The sequence below is a fragment of the Punctularia strigosozonata genome (assembly GCF_000264995.1).
Source record: "Punctularia strigosozonata HHB-11173 SS5 unplaced genomic scaffold PUNSTscaffold_1, whole genome shotgun sequence".
NCBI lineage: Eukaryota > Fungi > Basidiomycota > Agaricomycetes > Corticiales > Punctulariaceae > Punctularia > Punctularia strigosozonata.
In genome coordinates, this window is record NW_006767433.1 from 1406015 (window position 1) to 1426867 (window position 20853).

The 20853-nt window shown below is 56.3% G+C and overlaps 9 protein-coding genes across 9 annotated transcripts; 3 read left to right on the top strand and 6 right to left on the bottom strand.

The window, feature by feature from the left end:
* Positions 1-99: 99 nt before the first annotated feature.
* PUNSTDRAFT_117295 (uncharacterized protein) lies at positions 100-933 on the bottom strand. Its single transcript, XM_007378411.1, has 4 exons — positions 653-933; positions 544-603; positions 387-494; positions 100-336 (listed from the first exon to the last, which is right to left on the bottom strand). The coding sequence occupies exons 1-4, from the start codon at positions 776-778 to the stop codon at positions 274-276; spliced, it is 357 nt and encodes a 118-aa protein (XP_007378473.1). The 5' UTR covers positions 779-933; the 3' UTR covers positions 100-273.
* A 2963-nt stretch (positions 934-3896) lies between these two features.
* Positions 3897-6567, bottom strand: PUNSTDRAFT_79176 (uncharacterized protein). The gene is made up of 7 exons (XM_007378412.1): positions 6484-6567; positions 6182-6431; positions 6029-6134; positions 5855-5966; positions 5098-5795; positions 4841-5040; positions 3897-4782 (listed from the first exon to the last, which is right to left on the bottom strand). The coding sequence occupies exons 1-7, from the start codon at positions 6512-6514 to the stop codon at positions 3969-3971; spliced, it is 2211 nt and encodes a 736-aa protein (XP_007378474.1). The 5' UTR covers positions 6515-6567; the 3' UTR covers positions 3897-3968.
* A 473-nt stretch (positions 6568-7040) lies between these two features.
* On the top strand, positions 7041-9028 carry PUNSTDRAFT_94690 (6-phosphogluconate dehydrogenase; the record flags this gene model as incomplete). Its single annotated transcript, XM_007378413.1, has 9 exons — positions 7041-7101; positions 7152-7185; positions 7238-7340; positions 7396-7812; positions 7868-8134; positions 8188-8399; positions 8463-8525; positions 8590-8899; positions 8973-9028. Exons 1-9 carry the CDS (start codon positions 7088-7090, stop codon positions 9026-9028), a joined length of 1476 nt encoding a protein of 491 aa, XP_007378475.1. The 5' UTR covers positions 7041-7087.
* Positions 9029-9502: 474 nt separating this feature from the next.
* PUNSTDRAFT_117298 (uncharacterized protein) lies at positions 9503-11378 on the bottom strand. Its single transcript, XM_007378414.1, has 5 exons — positions 11273-11378; positions 11152-11209; positions 10091-11041; positions 9820-10039; positions 9503-9752 (listed from the first exon to the last, which is right to left on the bottom strand). The coding sequence occupies exons 2-5, from the start codon at positions 11188-11190 to the stop codon at positions 9685-9687; spliced, it is 1278 nt and encodes a 425-aa protein (XP_007378476.1). The 5' UTR covers positions 11191-11209; positions 11273-11378; the 3' UTR covers positions 9503-9684.
* A 156-nt stretch (positions 11379-11534) lies between these two features.
* On the top strand, positions 11535-12535 carry PUNSTDRAFT_57475 (uncharacterized protein; the record flags this gene model as incomplete). The annotated part of the gene is made up of 5 exons (XM_007378415.1): positions 11535-11639; positions 11689-11766; positions 11822-12130; positions 12187-12261; positions 12314-12535. Coding segments are annotated over 5 exons (789 nt in total), but the record flags the coding sequence as incomplete, so codon positions are not given.
* Positions 12536-12596: 61 nt separating this feature from the next.
* PUNSTDRAFT_140073 (asparagine synthase) lies at positions 12597-14136 on the bottom strand. Its single transcript, XM_007378416.1, has 8 exons — positions 14125-14136; positions 14002-14067; positions 13794-13954; positions 13665-13745; positions 13350-13611; positions 13234-13299; positions 13008-13184; positions 12597-12951 (listed from the first exon to the last, which is right to left on the bottom strand). Exons 3-8 carry the CDS (start codon positions 13823-13825, stop codon positions 12631-12633), a joined length of 939 nt encoding a protein of 312 aa, XP_007378478.1. The 5' UTR covers positions 13826-13954; positions 14002-14067; positions 14125-14136; the 3' UTR covers positions 12597-12630.
* Positions 14137-15073: 937 nt separating this feature from the next.
* PUNSTDRAFT_140074 (uncharacterized protein) lies at positions 15074-17805 on the bottom strand (the record flags this gene model as incomplete). Its single annotated transcript, XM_007378417.1, has 11 exons — positions 15074-16244; positions 16299-16436; positions 16488-16535; positions 16587-16663; positions 16717-16780; positions 16830-16988; positions 17044-17138; positions 17242-17302; positions 17349-17434; positions 17485-17633; positions 17689-17805. The coding sequence occupies 11 exons, from the start codon at positions 17803-17805 to the stop codon at positions 15151-15153; spliced, it is 2088 nt and encodes a 695-aa protein (XP_007378479.1). The 3' UTR covers positions 15074-15150.
* Positions 17806-17998: 193 nt separating this feature from the next.
* PUNSTDRAFT_123535 (ATG16-domain-containing protein) lies at positions 17999-19361 on the bottom strand. The gene is made up of 5 exons (XM_007378418.1): positions 19195-19361; positions 18997-19120; positions 18679-18943; positions 18091-18616; positions 17999-18035 (listed from the first exon to the last, which is right to left on the bottom strand). The coding sequence occupies exons 1-4, from the start codon at positions 19283-19285 to the stop codon at positions 18236-18238; spliced, it is 861 nt and encodes a 286-aa protein (XP_007378480.1). The 5' UTR covers positions 19286-19361; the 3' UTR covers positions 17999-18035; positions 18091-18235.
* Positions 19362-19393: 32 nt separating this feature from the next.
* PUNSTDRAFT_48509 (uncharacterized protein) lies at positions 19394-20697 on the top strand. Its single transcript, XM_007378419.1, has 7 exons — positions 19394-19531; positions 19594-19616; positions 19682-19762; positions 19816-19861; positions 19921-20145; positions 20208-20353; positions 20425-20697. Exons 1-7 carry the CDS (start codon positions 19511-19513, stop codon positions 20492-20494), a joined length of 612 nt encoding a protein of 203 aa, XP_007378481.1. The 5' UTR covers positions 19394-19510; the 3' UTR covers positions 20495-20697.
* Positions 20698-20853: the final 156 nt, after the last annotated feature.

Sequence of the window (20853 nt, forward strand, 5' to 3'; positions counted from 1 at the left end):
CCAGTTGGCAGTGTACCCCTTGAAGAGAGCTTCTACGAAGGACTACTTATTTGATCGACGTGCAAAGACATAGTCAATTGCAAGATCTAGCATGCTGGACGAGTATAGTACACGAACAAGAGAATCGTGGAAGACAGGCGCGAAAGCTCGAACATAGCGGAGACACTGGTAACATCGAGAACATAGACTGCGATGAATTCGAAATGAACATGAACAAGACTGTTGTAAGGCTCGCATGGAGTCTAACAATCTCATTGTTTTCCAGACCACATCTCATTGTTTTCCAGACCACATGTTCTTAGCCGGGCGCCAAAGAATGATGAAGATAGCTAGATCCTGGGAGTAGTGAGTGTACACTCTTGCACCCGAAGGAGAGACCAACTTACGATGACTAGCGTGGATAGGCAAGGCCGCTGCCAGTACACAGTCTTCCCTTGAGGGTGAACAGCGACCTCGAGACTGTCGATAACTTCGTCGACTTCGTCGGCGGGAGGCTGCAGGGGCGTCAGGACGAAATGCGAAGGTCCACGCGGGCGTTCTCACCAAACGCGGGACGTAAGCTGGTAGGGCTAGATGATCTTCGTCATCATGAGATACTGCCTCCTGCTTCACTGTTAGCATGGATCCGAAGCGAGCCCGACGGTGTCCATACTGCATCCTGTTCAAGTCTTTCCCTCAGCGACAGCTCATAGCGGGGATACGGGTGGTAGCGTCGCTGCCAGGACCCCCGATAGGTGGGCAACCGCATGGAACACTCGGGGATCGGTCCAATGCTCATGATCGAGCGCGAGATTGAACTGAGTAGGGAGCGACAGAACTGAGAGACGAGTGCGCTGGAGCAGTTGCAAGCGCGAGGAGGGCACGAGGTCGGTGTTGCAGAGAGAGCGAAGTCCTGGTCTTAGAGAGCTTAAATACCCCTCCACCCAGCCGCCGTAAAATGTACATCATCGCGGGGAGGTGAAAAAAACTTCGGGTTCTGGGTCGCGAATAATTCCAATTTGTCGGCGGGGTCATTGGACATCCCACGCGAGTATCGGTCACGGTCCTGTCCGACGCCTCGGGTATTTTGGCGCCGTCTCGTGGAGCAAGCATGGCGGAGCGAATCGTGCAGCCTTCATGTTGCTTGCATTCGATGCTGACAACGAATCATCTTGACGCGAACCATCTTGACGCGAACCTCAGACATTTCTGTGGACATGAGTCTTGTTGCGGTCGTAGGCCTTCTGATCCTGGCGCAGGGAGTCTTGACGCGGAAACCTCCAAGGAACATCATCTTGGTCAAGTTCACAAGTGATCACAAATTCACGGTCTTCAGCCTCGGTTGTGTCTTGAGTCTTCGGAGGTCTTCATCACGAGTCTTGCGAAGGTCTTGAGTCTTGCCAAGTTCTTGAGCCTTGACTTTTGTCTTTGAAACAGGTTCTTATCGTGGGCTCGAGATTTGTGAGGCAGCATTGGCGAACTGTCCGCTACGCTGGAACAACCTGCTTGACTCTGAATATCTCTTGCCAACTTGCCCCGTGTACGAGAGTACCTGCGCGAACTGAATGAGCGAGCTGCCGCATTCTGACGACGCCCTGGGATTCGAGCGAAACGACGAACGAGGGCTGGAGTGGAACCTCCATGCACTCGGCCCGAACTACATCTCCTTGTAGATGATCTCAGTGCCCCGCTCCAAGGATTAACTTGAGCTCGCGAGTCGCAAGCGTTCGTGACTCCGCGAACCGTGACGTGACGGTACGTGACCATCACGCTATGGCGGATGGTGCACCACCCTCGACTCATGACTTCCAACCACAACATGCAAACATTGCAACAGTGCATTGTCCCAATCCGCCGTCCCAATGAACCACGCGATTGTGCGACTGAATGAAGCCACCACAAGATTGCCAGCTCCCGCCAATGCGAAGCTCAAGATACGAAATCATGTTGTCTGAACCGGAGAAGAAGCAAAACCAGAGAACCGACGACCATGCCCACAGAATGACGGCGCGCAACAAAGAATCAAGCACAGGAAGATACACACCTTAGGCTAGCTGTAAGACCGTTGCCCGACCCATCCTCCTGGCCTCTTGGCCTCCAGTCATGGTCTTGCTCTCATGGAACGGGTTTGATGTCCGATGACAAGATACAAGAAACGAATCCGCAAGGGCAAGGACCGGTTCGAGTCAAGCAAGATCGCTAGACCGGACAGCGTCGACCGTGAGGAGGCCGGCGTCGGCGACAATGTTCTGGCCGCAAGGTGCCGTCGTTGACCTATCGCAATTTCAAGCCGCTGCAAAAATTGTTCTTGTGTGCAAAGAGGCTCGTCTACGTATAAGAAACGTGAAGAACCGGCAGCGACGCTGGTTGCTCGGATGTTGGCGGTCTAGGACGCCACCCCTTCCCCCCGGTGGCTCAGAGATCGTAGGCTATCCAGCGGTTCAAAAATCTCCGAACCCTGTCCGTTGGTGTCCTGCCAGGTATAAAGCATGCCGGCAGCCAGAAGAGGTTGGGGATGCAGGTTACGACGAGGGTCAGCCGGAGGTCCGAGCGCGAGAGCAATCGGGGTCCACGCCCCCACCAGTGATAGGGGCTAACTCTCGTGGCCTCGATATTTGCTCGCCTAGGGCGCTCCGGCTTCACGAGCTAGCCGCCGACTGCCCAGGTCAACCCCGGATACGCTCTGGTTGACCCCCAGCGGTTTTTGGAGGTGCATCTCCCGGCGCCCCGGTGTTAGGAAAGCCGTTGGTGCGCTGAAGCCCAGGCTCGAGCACGCCGCGTGAACTCGAGCCAGCCCTGCAAGAGCTCCGCCGAACGCACCTCTCTTTTCTGATTTTGAAGGTCGGCCAGATTCTGGAAATTGATCCAAGAATACAATTTAGACGTGCATTATTCCCTTTCCCCTCGCACCTCCTTAACTGCGTATTTGTTCAACTAACCAGCGCACCGCATTGAATCAAGCCTTGTCGAAAGCACGAGCATCACGGCACAGAGAGGGCTAACATCTATATTTTCCAGAATTTCTTGTCCGTATCCGGAGCTCCAGCATGATCGCGGAGGCCCGGGCTCGCAGGTTATGGATGACTGTCACGCATACTGCATCTAATATTCCCATCGAATCGCAGCAGAACTGGTTCTCTTCGGTACGCGGCTTGCGAGGAGCTTGAAGCAGGGATCCGGATCGATGCGAAATAACCCGCATGGAGTTCCTCATCGACACGCGCGAGGCTACCCCGGGATCGACCATAGCAACTGAATGTCTCCATTCGTTCAAGTTGAAGGACGCCAGCCGCTGCGAAGGCGGCTTAGAATTCGGAGAACCGAAGTTTCGCTTGCACCCAATGCATCAGCTCAGAGCTACGAGAACACCCAGTTGCTCCCTCTTCCCATCACCGAGCCAGCATACCACTGCTACCATCCTGTGCTCGACTACTACACCACTAATTATGGCCAGGTCGACAGACGCTCTGGCAAGAACAGCGGCACCCAGCGCACGAGTCACGAGAATATAGGATGGTAGTAACTCCGCACGCTATCCAGACGTCGTTGTCTGACCATTACCAGCTACCCTTGTATGCACACTTCTCGTATCCTATCAAACTCCTTGCGCCAACGCGAGCTAGCGGGTTACAGCTTCACTGATCGTCGCAACTGTGCACAGCCGACGTATCAAGTTTCGATAAGTAATCTATTGACAAATCGCGCATTGCTCATGATTATACGCTACAGATTCGACTCGATCTATCGTCGCACCATCAATAGATCTCTCTGCATCTTGGAGAGATAATTCGTCAAATAGCGGTTGTACCGCGCCACCTCGATATCAATTGTCCGAAATACCATCAACTCCAGTATAGCTTGACAAGTGAGTAACCCGCCGGTCAGTGCTGCGGCAAGGCATTGATGCGAACTCTTTGAACAGGAAGACAACGTTATAAGCCAGATATCACGTAGATCGGATGTAATCGCGATCAAATATGAATATCCTACTACCATAAAGGTTGTATGTCCTTCCACCCTTTCGCCCGCTGTTCCCAATACCCACCCTTGTAAACCCAATCATCCTCACTCTTCTGTTGGAACCATCGCGGTTTCCTTTCCTTTCCTTCCTTCCTCCTCGCCCTCTGCGCTTCCTCGACTTTCACCTTCTCCACCTCCGCTCTGTCCATATCCCCTTCCTCCAGCGCACGCACATCGGGCCTGAACCGCGAGTCCGTGATGCACAGCACCCCCTCCTCCTTCAGATCCTCCGTAATCTCGTTCAGCGTGATCGCAAAGTACGTGAAGCCGTAATACTCCCGGGCATTCTTGGGGAACGGGTTCGGGCGCCAGAGCACTTTGAGATGATCCGTATCGAGCTTGCGCACGACCTGCTCGTCCCACTTTCCTTCGAGGTACGAGACCTTATGGCCGTTCGCGTCGAAAACGGTCCCGGCGATGATGTTCGGCGTACCCCAGTATCCAGCCTCCTTAAATTCGACGACGCACCGCTCGCCGGTCTTCACGTTCTGTATCGTCATCTCGCCAACGTGCTCGAGGTATTTGTTGCCCATCATGAGGTTGCGCATGAACGACGACGGCTTGCGCCATTCGAACGTGTCGTCACCGATGCGCGCGCGATTAACGCCGGATGGGATGATTTCCAGGCTCTTGCCCCAGAACTTGGTCTTCCCACTTGAGGTCACGTTGACCTCCCAGTTGTTGCCTTCGGCATGGTACGCAACGACGAGCGGCTGGTGACTGACTTTCTCGGCGATGAACTTCATCCTCGCGTCTTCGAATGTCTCGGCCAGCATGGGGTTGCTGTATACGATGGTCACTAAGCGCACCGCAATATAATGGGATGATATTAAGCCCGTACAAGCTCTTCCGTCCCGACCGCAGCTTGGTGCACGCGTATGCAGATATTGCGAAGGCTGCGACGTAGCATAACCGCTCAATGGGATCGTCATTCTTCACCGCTTGATCAAGCAAGTCGAAGTATTCCAGGTCCTCGGCACAGCGCTGGGTCAACGTCAAGGGTTCGTTGAATGACACCGGCATGGCGACGCTGGCAAGGTCCTGATAGTACCGTCAGAAATGGCACCACGCGGTACATCGCAAGTAAACGGAGGATACCTTGCCAACGTTCTTCTTGAGCACACCGAACAAGCTGCCCTCATCACCCACAGGACCAGATGGCAATTGCGTCCTCCGCACGACCTGCTTATGCTTCTGTGCATCGTCCTCCGGCGCCGTCTGTGCGGTCGCGAGGCTCTCCTCCTCCTCCCCCTGCTCGTCATCACTATCATCGACACCAGCGTCACTCGTCTGCGAGTCGCCGCTGACGGATCTCTGCACCTGCGACGCCGCCGACGACTTGCTTCCGCTCTCGTTCGGCGTCGTATCTGGGTCTTCCATCACGAACTCGAGCGCTCCCTCGGCGTCTGGGGCGTCGAACCATATCTCGCCTGCCGAACTCGCGATGCTAGTGCGCCCGGATGGACCCCAGTGCACGCTACTGCCTCGCATATGACCAGGGGTCCGCCAGGACGGGGTCGGGGTGGTAGCGGTCGTAGGAGTGGAGGTGTACGAACCCGAGCCGGAAGGTTCCTCTGTGAACATGGGCCCACGGGCCACAGAGGAGGCCGCGCCTGCCGCACTGTCTGAGGGTGGAATGAGGGAGCGCACGATGGTTGCATGTTGTTCTCGGAGCGCTTCGAGCGCGGAGAGGAGACGCTGATGGCTGTTGGCCGTGCTAAAGCCGCTTGACGTCGAGGAGGGTATTTCTACCGAGAGGGAGCTGCCTTCGTTCGCTTCATGGCCGGAATGATGAGCTAGATCGAGGGAGAGATAAGTTCCAACACAAAGGTGTGGATGACGAAGGCAGACTTACATCGTCTGAAGAAGAGCTTATGTGCGCTCTCCTTGACCTGGTCCCGGTGCTTGTGCTTCTTTTTCACTTCTTCTGGGAGCGAGTGCACGGCTTCTTCCAATTCAGCGAGGGTCTAGAATGACCACGGTACAGTCAGATGTCATCGCCGAGGAAATGAGAGCCCGAAGGACATACCTTGGTCATTTCGTCCAGTGCCTTCGTGGCCTGGTTGAGTAAGGGCGCCGACCGCGCCGTGGAGGATCGCCGTCCGAGGGTACGCTCATCGTGTGCGATGAATGTCCTGGACAATTTAGCATGCAAATGTGCGCGTAGATTGGCCTCGCTCACCGAAAAGCCGCCATCCACTTGCGGAAGTCATCCTCCTCGAGGCACTTGACATGGAAAGTCGCGTTCGGCGCGTCGATGTGGATATCCTTGTGACCTGGCTGCGTCGTGATCGCGGCGGTGGGGAGCAACAGACCGTCCCGGGGAGGTTTATCCGGTTGGAAGGAGTATTCGAGTAGGCCGGACTCGTACAACACGAACCACCGGCGCGCAAAGCCCTGCATCTTCTTCCTCCGTTTCTTGAGCAGCCATCCTGCGCGCGACGCATCACGCTGGTAATCGTCCGTTACAAAGCGCGCACCCACCTTCGCAGATAGATTTGCCGCGGTCGTCCATCGGGTCGATGCTGGCCGCGAGGGTGTGCGAGCGACGAGCGGGATCAATTCTCAGGGGGCGCCAGGCTGGCTCGAGTGCTCGTACGTGTCTCGTAAAGGCATGGTGGCTTGGCTGAGCCTCGCAGCACCGAACGTCACCGAACTGGCCGCGTTGGTGTACGACGCCCCGGCGAGATCAACGACACATCAACACGTCCTCGTGGCCGTCTGGTCTGACGTCGACGCACGAACAATGTCGCCGCCGTCGCAAGGCAGCGATATCGGACCCGCTGGCCCACTCAGACTCGGCCCACTCACGCCCTACGCCGCTTTTCCCGCCCTTCGTTGCCGAGACGGGTCCGTACACGGTTTATGAGACCCGATCCCGCAACATCCTCAGTAATCTGCCCCGGAAGGCAATCGGTACATTCAGCAAACGGCGAAAGAGCGAACAACCGGGGATAGATTTCCCTGGCTTCGGCACGTGCTCGGCCCGGCTGTGTGTCACCCAAGCGCTATAACTTAGCAATCAGGTAATCGCGTCCATCATCCCTCACATCCACCAACCTCGTCCTCCTCCTATCCAACGATAAACATGGCCTCACCCGTGTAAGTCTGCAGCGGATTTCGACAGCGCTCGCGGCTCACGCTCGATGCAGCGGCGATATCGGTCTCATCGGCCTGGCCGTTATGGTTAGTGTAGACTAGTGTTGCATGCAGAGATCGGACTTGACCGCCAGGACAGGGTCAAAATTTGATCCTCAACATGAACGACAAGGGCTTCACTGTCGTCTGCTACAACAGGACAGTCGCCAAGGTGGACAACTTCCTCGCCAACGAGGCCAAGGGTACGATTGCCGTTCTTGTCCGATTGACGCGCTCAAGCTCAGCCCGCCGCTGCAGGAACCAAGATCCAGGGTGCCCACTCTATTGAGGAACTCGTCTCAAAGCTCAAGCGCCCGCGCAAGATCATCCTCCTCGTCCAGGCTGGACCCGCTGTTGACAGCTTCATCAGCCAACTCGAGCCCCACCTCGAGAAGGGCGACATCATCATCGACGGTGGTAACTCCCACTACCCCGATTCGATCCGCCGCACCAAGGAGCTCGAGTCGAAGGGCCTCCTCTTCGTTGGCTCCGGTGTCTCTGGTGGTGAGGAGGGTGCCCGTCATGGTCCCTCGCTCATGCCCGGCGGTTCGCCCGCCGCCTGGCCCGCAATCAAGGAGATCTTCCAGGCTACCGCAGCCCAGGTCAACGGCGAGCCCTGCTGTGACTGGGTCGGCGAGACCGGTGCCGGTCACTACGTGAAGATGGTTCACAACGGTTGGTTCGATTTCTCTGGGCAATCGTCTTCTCATGACTGATAACCTTTACGCAGGTATTGAGTACGGTGACATGCAGCTCATTGCTGAGGCGTATGACATCCTCAAGCGCGGTCTCGGCCTCCACGAGGATGAGATTGCTACCATCTTCGAGCGCTGGAACAAGGGTGTCCTTGACTCCTTCCTCATCGAGCTCACCGCCAACGTCCTCAAGTTCAAGGACGACGATGGCGAGCCCCTCGTCACCAAGATCCTTGACCAGGCCGGTCAGAAGGGTACCGGAAAGTGGACCGCCATCAATGCCCTCGACGCTGGCATGCCCGGTACGCGGCCGCTCTCTACTGTATCCCCAGCTCCAGCTGATCCATTCGCACAGTGACCCTCATCGGCGAGGCCGTCTTCGCCCGCTGCTTGTCCGCGCTCAAGGAGGAGCGTATTCGTGCGAGCAAGGTCATCGCCGGCCCGCAGAAGGAGGCGTTCCGCGGCGACAAGAAGCAGTTCATCGATGACCTCGAGCAGGCTCTCTACGCCTCGAAGATCATTTCGTACACGCAGGGCTTCATGCTCATGCGTCAAACTGCGAAGGACGTGAGTCATCTATGATGCAACGATAGTTAGCGGCCGTTCCCTGATATCTGATTATCTGCCCAGCTCGGCTGGAACCTGAACTATGCCGGCATCGCCCGCATGTGGCGAGGCGGCTGCATCATCAAAGTAAATCACCGCTTCGACCCTCACACACCGAGGTCATCCTGCTGATTCCTTATCTCAATCTCAGTCGGTCTTCCTCGGCGACATCACCGCCGCGTACACTAAAACACCTGCCCTGGAGTCGCTCCTCTTCGACGACTTCTTCAACAAGGCCGTGCACAAGGCGCAGCCCGGCTGGCGGCGCATCATCGCCCAGGCCGTGCTGTGGGGCATCCCCACCCCGGCGTTCAGCACCGCGCTCGCCTTCTTCGACGGCTACCGCGCCGAGGTTGTCCCCGCCAACCTCCTCCAGGCGCAGCGCGACTACTTCGGCGCGCACACCTTCCGCGTCATGCCCGGTAAGGAGAACGAGCGCCTCGTGGCCGGCAAGGACATCCGTGAGTTGCTCGTTCCCGAACGTCCATCGCGACTACGTGATGCTTATCCCATCCGATTTTCTCCTCCTCTTAGACATCAACTGGACCGGCCGTGGCGGCAACGTCTCCGCGTCCACGTACGTGGCATAAACGTTCATGGTGCCTTCGCAGGAACGTGCGCGTCGGCGCGTGTAGTGAGCGGGGATGAAGTAGGAAGAAGTGAGAAAACATATTGTACTAGATCGCCCTTCCCCTTGTATCGTTCTTAGAGCGGCGGCGTGTAGCGGAAATGAAAGAGAAGTGTTTGTCCGCCTGTAGATCATCCGGGTGTAACCCGGATTACGGTGATCGTTGCGTTGATTGTCAGCACATAGGCACTGTGATTTGGCTACGAAGATGTTAAGAACAGGCCTAGGCAACTCACACGCATGTGCTTTGGCTGTTGTTATCACCGCTTGTTACTGCATCTGCACCTCAGGTGGTTTCGGGGGGAAGCTGAGCTCCGTCTTTATTACCTATGAGAATGCGATGGACCGCCCGGGCCCTTCTCAGTCGTTGACATGCACCTCGTTTCGCCATGCTTTTAAAGTGAACGTCCCCACGACAGCTCGTGAAGAATAGTCGCACAAAATCAAACTGGTTTATTCTGTACTTGGTCTTACATCTGACCTATACTCAAAGACCCTAGGAAAAGGACAGATATGCCGACTTCGCTCAAATGGTTCGCTCTCTTGCGGATGATCTGATAACATACGCACAATATACGGCATTCGGAAGCGCGGCTAGTCCATGTGAGTACTTCATGTTCAGGAGCTGCCCTGAGGCTGCTGACCACCGGTCTGGCCAGCAGCTGCAGCCTGCTGGTTGTAATAAGCTGCAGTGGGAAGGTTACGGTCAGCACTGGGCCTCAGAACAAAGGGAAGCGAACGCAGAATACTCACTGCTCCAATAGTTGGCATAGTACGAGCTCGCGTCCGCGGGCCACTGAGCAGTGCCCGCGGCGGCGGCGGCAGCAGCAGCGGTAGGGTCCGCAGTGCCAGCGGCGGCAGTACCATCAGCACCGGTACCAGTCAACCCCGGAGTCCCACCAGCAGCCAACCCGCCATAGCCAGCGAAACCATAGGAGCCGTACATGTTTGGCTGGGGCATGCCATACGCGGGCTAAGATGGCAAGATTAGCGGTCGTACAACAAAGGGACTGCTGCAACTGACCATGCTCGGGAAGGGAGAGCTCGGGCTAGGGCTGATCGGCGTACCGACGGCGCCGCCATCGGCCCGGTCCTTACCCCAGCTGCACTTGATCGGCCGCCCGTGAACCATCTGACCCTGAAGTTGGATGATCGCCATCGCGGCGTGCTCGTGCGTGTCAAGCTTGACGAACGCAAAGCCGCGGTCGGCCTGCATCCTGATCTCCTGCAGGTAGCCGATAGACTGGAAGAGGGGAATGAGGTCCGCCTGAGTGCAATACGGGACCAGGTTGCCAACGTAGACGGTGGAGTTGTAGGCGGGTGTCTGGGAAACGACGGACTCGTACGAGATCGGGCCGCCCTGGAAGTTCATAGGGGCCGGTGAGCCTCCCAAGCCGGGCGAGGGACGAGCGGCAGCAGGGGCAGGAGCTCCGCCTCCCATGGCGCCCTGGGTCTTCTGGTTGGCCCAGTTGACACGGATTGCGCGGGAGCCGAGCCATTCGCCGTTCATGGTGGCGATCGCCTGCTCGGCGTCGGTCTTGTCGCGGAAGGCGAGGAAACCGTAGCCACGGGACTTGCCCGAGTTCATGTCCCACATAACGCGGGCATCCGACAGCGAGCCGAAGGCGCTGAAGGCCTTCTGCAGCACCTCGTCGTTGACCTCAGGGCTGAGGTCGCCGACAAACACATGATAGTGGTTGGATGTGTCCTCCTTGTTTTGATTGCCCTGGTAGGCCCAGTTGACGCGAATCTCTGTGTCGAAGATCTTGCGGCCATTGAGCGTCTGAAGCGCCGTCTCGGCAGCGCGCATGTCAATGTACTCGACGAAGCCATAGTTGAGGCCGCCGTGCTGGTAGTTACGGTCGGGGATGATTTTCACATGTTGGACGGGACCAGCGACAGCAAAGATCTCTGTGAGCATATACTCGGTCACCCGCGGACTCAGGTTGCCGACGTAAAGGTGGGCCCTCCTCTGCTTGAGACGCGCAGCACAAGAGCAAATTGATAGGAAGTGAGCAGGAGGCGCAGGAGGGAGAACCAGGGGTCAGTATGTCGTGGGTCGTTAACCATTAGAAATGCGCTCACGGGAGCCTCCGCGACACCGCCGATACCAAAAGTGTTCATGACTTATAAGTAATAAGACCTGCGCAGAAGACGATGATAAGCTCGGGGTAACAGGGCTCATTTAGGGGGAAGCGGCGCGTACAGTAGAGAAACTGCAGATACACTGAGCGACAGACGTGTCCGTGAATTGAGACAGAGAGGAGAGGAGGAATGAGACAGAGAGGAAACGGAGACAGAGAAAGGAGACGACGGCAGGAGCAGACAAGCAGCAATCGCTCAGATCGCTGCCATCACTCCGACTCCGTCACCGCCATGGCCGGCTTGCCCAACCTGCTCTCGCGTGCCCTCGGTATGTCCTCCTAACGCCAACGCACCCTCGTTGCTCGTTGTAACGCGACCTTCCAGTGCCCGTTGCCCTTGCCGTCGGTGTCGCCCAGGCCAGCATTTACGATGTGCCCGGAGGCTACCGTGCCGTCATGTTCGACCGCTTCTCGGGAGTGGGGAACACGGTACGTCCCTCGTCGCTTCTTCACGCTGGAATGCGCTAACATCTAGCAGGCGAAGCCGGAGGGAACTCACTTCCTCGTTCCATGGCTCCAGCGTGCCATTCTGTATGATGTCCGCATAAAGCCTCGGGTGCGCTCACTTTTGCTGCTCTTTTCGACACGCCTCCGGCTTACATTCGACATAGAACATTTCAACAACGACGGGGTCCAAGGACCTTCAAATGGTCACTTTGACGCTCCGTGTTCTTTCCAGGCCCGATATCGACAAGCTTCCGCGTATTTACCAGTCGCTCGGCATGGACTACGACGAGCGTGTCCTCCCATCTATCGGCAACGAAGTGCTCAAGGCTATTGTCGCACAATTCGACGCCGCCGAGCTCATTACTCAACGTGAGGTAGTCAGCTCGCGTATACGCGCGGACCTGCTGCAGCGTGCCGGCGAGTTCGGCATTACTCTTGAGGACGTGTCGATTACGCACTTGACCTTCGGCAAGGTATGGCCCTCATACAGAGCATCTGCTACCAGCTAGTCACTCATTTTATTCCTCAGGAATTCACCCAAGCCGTCGAAGCCAAGCAAATAGCCCAACAGGACGCTGAGCGGGCGCGTTTCGTTGTTGAGAAGGTGCGTCCTCCCAACGTTCAAGGTTCAGCTCAATATGAACCTTGAATGTCAGGCTCAACAAGAGAAACAAGCCGCCATCATTCGCGCTGAGGGTGAAGCCGAAGCGGCTGCCAAAATCTCGAAAGCTCTCTCCACTGCCGGCGAGGCATTCATCACCTTCCGCAGAATCGAAGCCGCCAAGGCCATCGTCGGCTCGCTCTCGCAGAACGGCAACGTCACCTACGTGCCGAGTAGCAACGGGAACGTTCTCCTTAACATACCTACCCAGAAGTAATCGTCTCTTATGTGTGTCCCTCGTTGTCGAGCATTGCATTGCACTCCTCTCTCCTCAGTGTTGTTTGCGGCTGTGCGGCATTTGAGTTGCGTATTCTACCCTACAAGTAACGTCCCCTTCTTCTCTGTGGCACCACCTTCCATACGAGCCGAATGCGTCCCGAACTGCATCGCCTTCTTCTTCCTCGTGCTCACCTCTACCAGGTTCAGTTTTCGCGCCGCCAGCCTCAGCAGCATCTTATCCCCGATACCCGGGGGTGCCCGTAGATCCGTCTTCAGGTGCACCGGTAGGCCCGCGAGGTAGGATACCAGCGATAGGGACAAAAACGGATGACGTGTCTCCTTGCCATGTGCCGAGATGACGCGGTCGTCCCGGCCCACGTTCCGAGTCGGAATTCGGTCAATCTCGAGCTGAAGCTGCACATGCCGAGTGAGTCGAGGAACACGCGGACGGGACGGGACAACGTCAGCACCTCTGCAATGAGGGCCGGCCATCCGCCGGAGTTGAAGACGCTCCGATGCCGCCCGTAACCGCCCATAAGCTCGTCGGATCCGAAGCCGTTAAGGAGCACCTTCGCAGGACTGGTGTAAGGACGACCGTCAACCACGCCTACCCCACGCGAAGCAAAGTATAAGGCATTTGCAAGGCTCTACGGTTGCTGTTAGAGACAGACGCGCATGAGGGGCGAACATACTTGCCAGGTCCATAACAGTGCGACTAGGCCACATCAAAGCCTCCACGACTGAGCGAGCGGCTTGCGTTTCCTGGAGTTGTCAATTGAAAAGAGTGAATGCGTGCATGCTGGCATACTCACCTCGAACGGAACGTTGATTTCGACAAAGTTCCACGTACGACCAGGGCAAACACGCTTCAATTCTTCAACCTCTGTAAGGCCTGTCACCCTATCAGGGACCATGTATGCTCCACCTCCATTCGCAGCTGGCAGCAGAACATCTTCATCGACCTGGTTAGATTTTCTGTCTGGTTTGTTTGTCTTCGCAGAACGAGCCCGTTCTCTACGCGGGTTCTCGAAGGCGACGTTTAGAAGATCCACTGGTTCAGATAGAGGTAAATGCCTGCATAAAATTTCTAAGACGTAATACTCGAGACCAATTGTTCCAATACATACTGATGCGCAAAGTATGCAAGGACCGTCGAATCAATACCCCCACTGAAGAGCACGGCTACCCGCGCGTCGCCAGGCGATGGTCTGCATGCCATCAGCCGATGTACGGAGGCAACAGTAAAATTTACTCGCGTATGCCGAGGGATATCCCGCACTTGCAGCATGACACTTCTTTCTAGATGTCGTAGGAGACCGTCCACCGCAACCTGTAAATAATCGGGTATTGTATCGAGTGACGTCGGGATTGCTATATCAATTGACGAAGCTGTCCTGTTCACAACTCCAGGCGTAGACTACGACCTTCAGCGTCGCCTCCAGCAGCTCTAGTCGATAAACTCACGAATGGTGGACTGAATGGCGTTCGCCTTGAGATGGACCGAATATATGCGTTATGTCGTGTACAGAACTAGGATGTTCTGCGTAAGATGAAATGTCCACGGGTAGACTACCGAGGAACGCTCACGTTGTCAATGAGCGTTTCGGTGCCCCATTCTGTGTAGTGTATGCTTTCGGTAGATAACTCTTGAAAATCGTAGCACGGGTGTTGTCCGACCGAAGTCGAGGCCAAGATGAGGTATGGCGCTCCCGGCCGTGGTATATGCAGGAGTAGTGACCGACGGCCGAGGGGATCTCTAGCAAAGTAGAGTCGTCGCGACGATGCCTGGTAGTACACGAGCGCATACCTACACAGTGAGCGCGGATTAGCCCCCAGCGGCTTGCGATGAGGGCTGGGATGAGTGCACTTACGGGCCTTCGATGCTTCCTAGCAGCTGAATTATGTCCTGCTCACTTGAACAAGCAAAGAGAGCGTCGAATAGTTTCACTCCATCGTTCTCCTCAGGTCCGACCTACAGTCATGTTGTGACGGAGTTTGGATGCTCGGTCAAGAAGTGGACCAACTTCAAGGCCTTCGAATATCTCTTTCGAAGGTTAGAAAATCGACTCGTCGTTCGATGGACTCAATAACTGACCTCTCCGTTCCAGCACAGTACATCTCCGTCGGGCTCTTCGCGATGCGGCTGGACGATGGGCGTAGAACCCCTAAGTCGCAACTCGGACGCATAAAAGTCAAGCTTGACGCTCCGACGACAGTGGGCGGAATGGCAGTCGATGTTCCTCTGGATCCGGGCCTGCGCATGCGGTCCTGCGGGAAGCTGCAATTACCGGTATTGATGCAGACCGGTCGAGCACAGACCTCGTAAGGCACATTGCTGTTGAAGTGCAGCGTCTACATCGCCGAGATTTTCCAAACACTCGACGAACGAAGCGGAGAAGTATATGCCACACATCAGTATGTAATCGCACTCTAGATCTGCATTGCCTCAGATCAAGCTGGTCTCTGATTACGGCCGTGTTAAAGAATCTTGAGTTCGAGAGCTCCGAGTGTCGTCGTCTGTAGATGGTGGATAGAATTACAAAGCGTAGTAGCCTAATGCCTAAGTTTTACGTTCGAACACGAAACAAGTGCACAGAAAGCAATGAGATATGCTCAAACACCTGCTAAGCCAGACGCCGAGGAACCACCGTCTCCCGCGTTGTTGGAGAACATGTTGATCAGCCCGCAAGCACCGTTGACGTCGCCGCCAGGAGTGGCGCCGGCGGCCCCGGATATCGCGCTACCTGGCGCACTCGATCCTCCCTGAGCCGCCATACCAGCAGAACCAGAAACCGAAGAACCGCCGTCGCCTGCGTTGTTCGAGAACATGTTGATGAGCGAGGTGCAACCCGATCCGGACGTGCTGCCACCTTGGGCGAGGGCTGCGGCGCCCGAGTAAGCACTCGAGGCGACACCCTGACCGGAGCTACCCCCGGGAGTAGCGTTGGACTGAGAGCCATCTGCGGCTGGTGCAGCCGGCGCCGCCCCATTGCCATCGGGGGCCGCGCCGCCGACCGCATTCCCATCCCCATTCGCTGGAGGGGAAGAGGTAGAGTCATCGCTGCCAACATTGCCATCGCCAGACGGATCACTATCTGAGGCCGAAGGTGGGGGCGGAGGTGGGGAATTGTCATCCGGGTTAGAACCGTCGAACGTTGGCGGAGAGCCTTCCGTGTTGTTGATGCCGGAGCCACCGTCGCCGCCGCCGCCGTTTCCACTGTCGTCCCCGGCGTCGTTCCCGTTCCCATTTTCGCCGCCGCCGTTTAGGTTTCCGTTGCTGCCGTTGCCGTTGCTGCCGTCTTCGGTGCCGTTGTTGCCGTTGCCATTGCTGCCGTTCCCGCTGCCATTGCTTGCGCCCCCGTCAATGCCGACGCCGCCGTTGTCGCCACCGTCGCTGCTACTGCCGCTGCCCCCGTTGCCGCTGTCATTCCTGTCTCCGCCGTCGCTCCCGTCGAGATCGCCGTTGCCGCTATCACCGTTAGAGGACGAACCCGAATCGCCTACGGGAGTGGGTGCAGGATCGGAGGGATAGGCAGCTGTTGCATGGGACAGCTGGCCAGGGTCGATGTCGTCGTCGCCTTGACCGGAACCACCGGAGCCATTCGCTTGACCTGAGTCTCCGCTGAAGACCGGAGTAGGATTGTTGTTCTGGAGCGTGTCGCTTATGGCATCACCAGATGCAGAAACGCCACCATCGCCAGCATTGCCTAAACGATGATATGATTATAAGGCATAGAGACATACAGTGCCGATGCTCTAACCAGAGAACAATCCCAAGACTCCAGAGTCTCCGGCAACATCTCCACCATCGGCAAGTCCGCTAGCTCCCGAAAACGAGTCTCGAGAGTAAACGGAGGGGTTGTGGACCGACATTCCCACAGTCGTTCCAGAGGTTTTAGCTGGCGGTGAGGTTAGTTCAATCAGCAAAAGGAGGTCACTGTTGTACGTACCGGATGCAGCCTTGAAGTTAGTGCCGCTCGTCCGATCGTCTTGCTCTCCTGAGAAGTCTCTTAAACATCAATAGATACTCTAATGCGTGGCCCACACACCAGCTGAGAACGTCATTGACCGGCTGCGTAAACGCAAGCCTTCGGTTTGAGAATCCAAAGGAAGGGCAAGGAGGCGGCTACAGGGTACGTTAGGCACAATATGTTTGTCGATGGTTCATTGCTGCCATACCTTCGAGCAGCAAGTAGACTACCAGCTTTACCGCTGGTAGATGAACCTCCATCTCCTGCATTGTCTGTCGGAGTTGTCAGTATCAAGATGGGACACGATCGGTGGCGACGCACTGGACCACATGTTGATGAGCCCGGAGGCGGCGTTCACGTTGCCTCCTTGAGCTGCTCCAGATTGGCCCGAGTAAGCATTCGAAGTTGCGCCGTTCCCAGCGACCGAGCTCAGTCCTCCGGCTGGTCCAGACTGCGATTTGCCGCCGTCGCCGGCGTTGTCTATGGGAAAGTTATGGCGAAGAGCCGGACATGAGTAATGAGCGGCGGTGCTTACTGGAGAATAAGTTCAACAAAGACAGGGCAGTGCCGTTCACACTTCCGCCCTGAGCAGATCCTCCTGCAAACGGAGATTTTGAGTCAACCACAGCTCTTCAATGATAGAGAAGTAACCAGCCTGCCCCAGAAAACATGTCACGCCCGCTGGAAACAAGTTCTATCAAAACATGGGGTTATACAGTGAGAAAACGCTCACTGGATACGCGAAGGGACTCCCGACGAGCCGCTGAGAGAAGATCCGCCGTCGCCCGCATTGCCTGAACAGTTGTGAGTATAGGCCGACAGATTAGATCGAAGACATACCAGAGAAGAGGCGCAGCAATCCCGGGGTGTTGTCGACACGACCACCCATGGCTGAGCCAGCAGCGCCAGAGTAGGTGTTCGTCCTCCTGATCAGGGATTAGACGTGGTCACTAACCCATGATCATAGTATACCCACCTGTGAACGTGAGTGACAGCGTCCCCGGTAGTAGAAGAGCCACCGTCGCCGGCGTTGTGGGAGAGTATGTCGAGCAAGCCGAGACCGAGGAGGTTCAGTCCGTCTGCGTCCGCCGTGTGCCCAGTAGGAACGACCGAGCCTCCGTTGGCCTGTACGGTCGGCTTAGTCAAACAGCAAAACGCGAGATGGGCGGGTTTTCCTTACCGAACCAGCGGCTCCAGAGTAGGCGTTTTGCGGGACGGGGCTGGCAACCGGTGCCGAGTACACGAGAGTGGGGCTGAGGCAGAGCGCCGCCACGGAGAGGAGTGCGGGAGTACGCATTCTTGTTGTGTTGATTATTCGACTGTAGGATTAGCAGGATGTATCGAGAGATGAATAGCGGTAGACTGCGAGATGATAGATAGGACGTGGTGTGGTGAGAAGCGCGTTGAGGTGCCATTTCGGCGGGGCGGCGCTTTTGTACCGTTTTCTGAACCAACCAAAGACGCGATGCACGTCTGTCATGTATTGTCAAGTCAATGTCAATCTTGACCACCTTCCATTTCGGGACCCTGAGGAGCAGCATGAACACGCACGCCGATGCGACAACGGGATTTGAGAACTCACTAATTAAAGGGCTGTATACATCCGAAAGCATCCAAAATAAATAGATATAAAGCGAGCAGTTCTGAAAACGGTGGCCATGAAGCGAAGGGTCCGTTCATACCAGGTATTGTGATGCGCAGCCTCAACGCCTAATCGTCTGCGACAACTAGCCATTCGGAGTCAGATTCACGCCCTTGTCCGTCTGAGATCGTATCCCATCCTTCGTCTCCGCCGTGCTCGTCGGGTCCTTGAGCTCCCCGTTTCCCGACACCTGATCCTGATTCGATACCGCAGGCGTATCGCCGGCGTCTTGAAGCGCGTCAGACATGGCGGCGACGCCAGAGTCATCTCGCCAGTTGACTATGGCCTTTGTCTGCGATCGCATCTCCTGGTAAAATTGGTTCGCCTCGTTCATTCGGTTGACCTCCGCCTGCTTCGCATCGAGCCAACGCTGGAGGAGTTTGGCGTTATCCTTCTGCAGCGCCGCGTTCCTCTCCTCGATTTGGCCAAGTTCCAACTGGAGGGTGTTGATCTCGTCGTGCAGTATCTGGAAATCGGCGGTTCCGGCTTGAAATCAGCACGATGTCTTGAATCATAAGTCGAAAAGACGCGTGCCTGCGCCGTCCGATCCTTCTCTGCCATCAACTCCGCATGTTGCTCGACCTTCCGTCTCAACACTAGCACTTCATCGCGGGCTTTGCGATGATTCTCCCCCTCCATTCGCGCCTGCTCCTCCTTTTCACGCAACGTCTCGTTCATGGAGAGCAGTCGTTGCGCATTTTGCCCCTGAGTTTTGTACACGGTCGCGAGCTCATCTCGTAGCGATGATATTTGACTCTCCAGCGACGTGATGTACGCGGCTTGCACGGGGTTGCTTTGTGAGCTCGTTAGATCGAGAATGGCACGCCCGAGTGTGTGCGGACTTACTCTCCACCGGTTCCTGGGACGTAAACCGTTGAAGTGCTGGGGTTGGTCCTCACAGTACCCACTGCTTTCAGCAGGGATGCGTTCCGTTCCTTCAGCAGCTTCGTTTGCTGGGAAAGCCTGCGATCTTCTCAACAGTCAATATCGATTTCATTTATCCAAAAAAGAACGTAGCGAGCCGTCAAGGCCGCCATCTCATACATTGCTCAATGATAGGTGCGAACGCCGACTCCTTCGCGTTGCGTTCTATAAGCCGCTGCCGGAGCTGCTCCTGCCATAGGGGCTCGGCCATGTATCGCCTTGTGAGGGTCCGGAGGGTTGTATAGACAACCGAGGAGGACAGCAAGCGGAGAGCACGAATGATCGCCCGAAACCCGCGACGCGCCTCAAGGCGCTCAGCAACGTCTAGCGTCACCACTTCTGTCCTCTTGTCCCTCTACAGCAGCCACTGCTAGGGCGACTTCTCCGCGCCGCTACACTCCTCACCGCTAGACCTCCACCGCGTCCAGATATCGTCATGGGTCGTGTTCTTCTGAAGGTAGGCGTGATACGTTTCGGTGCAGAACGACTCGGCTGACGCAAGTCGCTGACCCCTGTAAGGTCATCATCCTCGGAGACAGCGGGTTCGTGGCGTTGCAACCCTGGTGGTGGTCTCATTATGTATGAGCTAACGGACGATAACATGCAGCGTCGGTAAGACCTCGCTCATGAACCAATATGTGAACAAGCGCTTCAGCAACCAGTACAAGGCGACTATCGGCGCCGACTTGTAAGTTCCGCGGTGTCCTGCACATCTCCATTGCACTCATCGACAATCCACAGCTTAACGAAGGAGGTTATGGTCGACGACCGGTTGGTAACGATGCAGGTAAGCTCGCTCTGTATATCCTACCCTGCTGCGCATGTGATGACCCTCGTACGCTCTAGCTGTGGGACACGGCTGGCCAGGAACGCTTCCAATCACTCGGTGTCGCCTTCTACCGCGGCGCGGACTGCTGTGTGCTCGTATACGACGTCAACAGCTCCAAGTCATTCGAGACGCTCGACAGCTGGCGCGACGAGTTCCTCATCCAGGCCAGCCCGCATGACCCAGAGAACTTTCCTTTCGTCGTTCTCGGCAACAAGATTGATGTGGAAGAGAACAAGCGCCAGGTATGTCTCCCCGGACTTTACCAGCCATTGTCCTTGCCGCTCACGCGCCTCGTGATGTATAGGTGACCCAGAAGCGTGCGATGACTTGGTGCCAATCCAAGGGCAACATCCCGTACTTTGAGACCTCTGCGAAGGAGGCCATCAACGTCGAACAGGCGTTCCAAACCGTCGCCAAGAACGCCCTTCAGCAGGAGGCGGAAGAACAACTGTCAGTGCACGATCTCCCATATCCCTCCATCAGGTTTGTCCGCTCGCTCACACCGGTTCCCGTCCCCACAGGTATGTTGACTACCCCGACCCGATTAGGATCGACCAGGAGTCTTCACAGAACTACGGCTGCTCCTGTTAACCGTGCCGTCCCGGGAGGGCACCCAGGATCGTTTAAGCCGCGTCATGTCGGACGGCTGCGCTTATCTCAGGCTATTTGACCCGGCGCCTTATGATACCGTGAGCGCCGCACCGTCATCGTACCATTATCTTACATGTTCTTCGCACCGCACATACCTTTTGTATATAATTTCTCTGTGCAACGCAGTTATATGGATGTACTCGAACTTTGCCCGTCGTTCTGTCAGCTCTCAAAGCCTTATCGAGGGTGAGTCGATTCGATGTTCGACGCCCGGTGCCGGAGCGCTTGGCCATTACGTAACATGGGATTGATGTCATTCGCGCAATATCTTCAAGCAGTAACCGTACTCTGCGGAACAT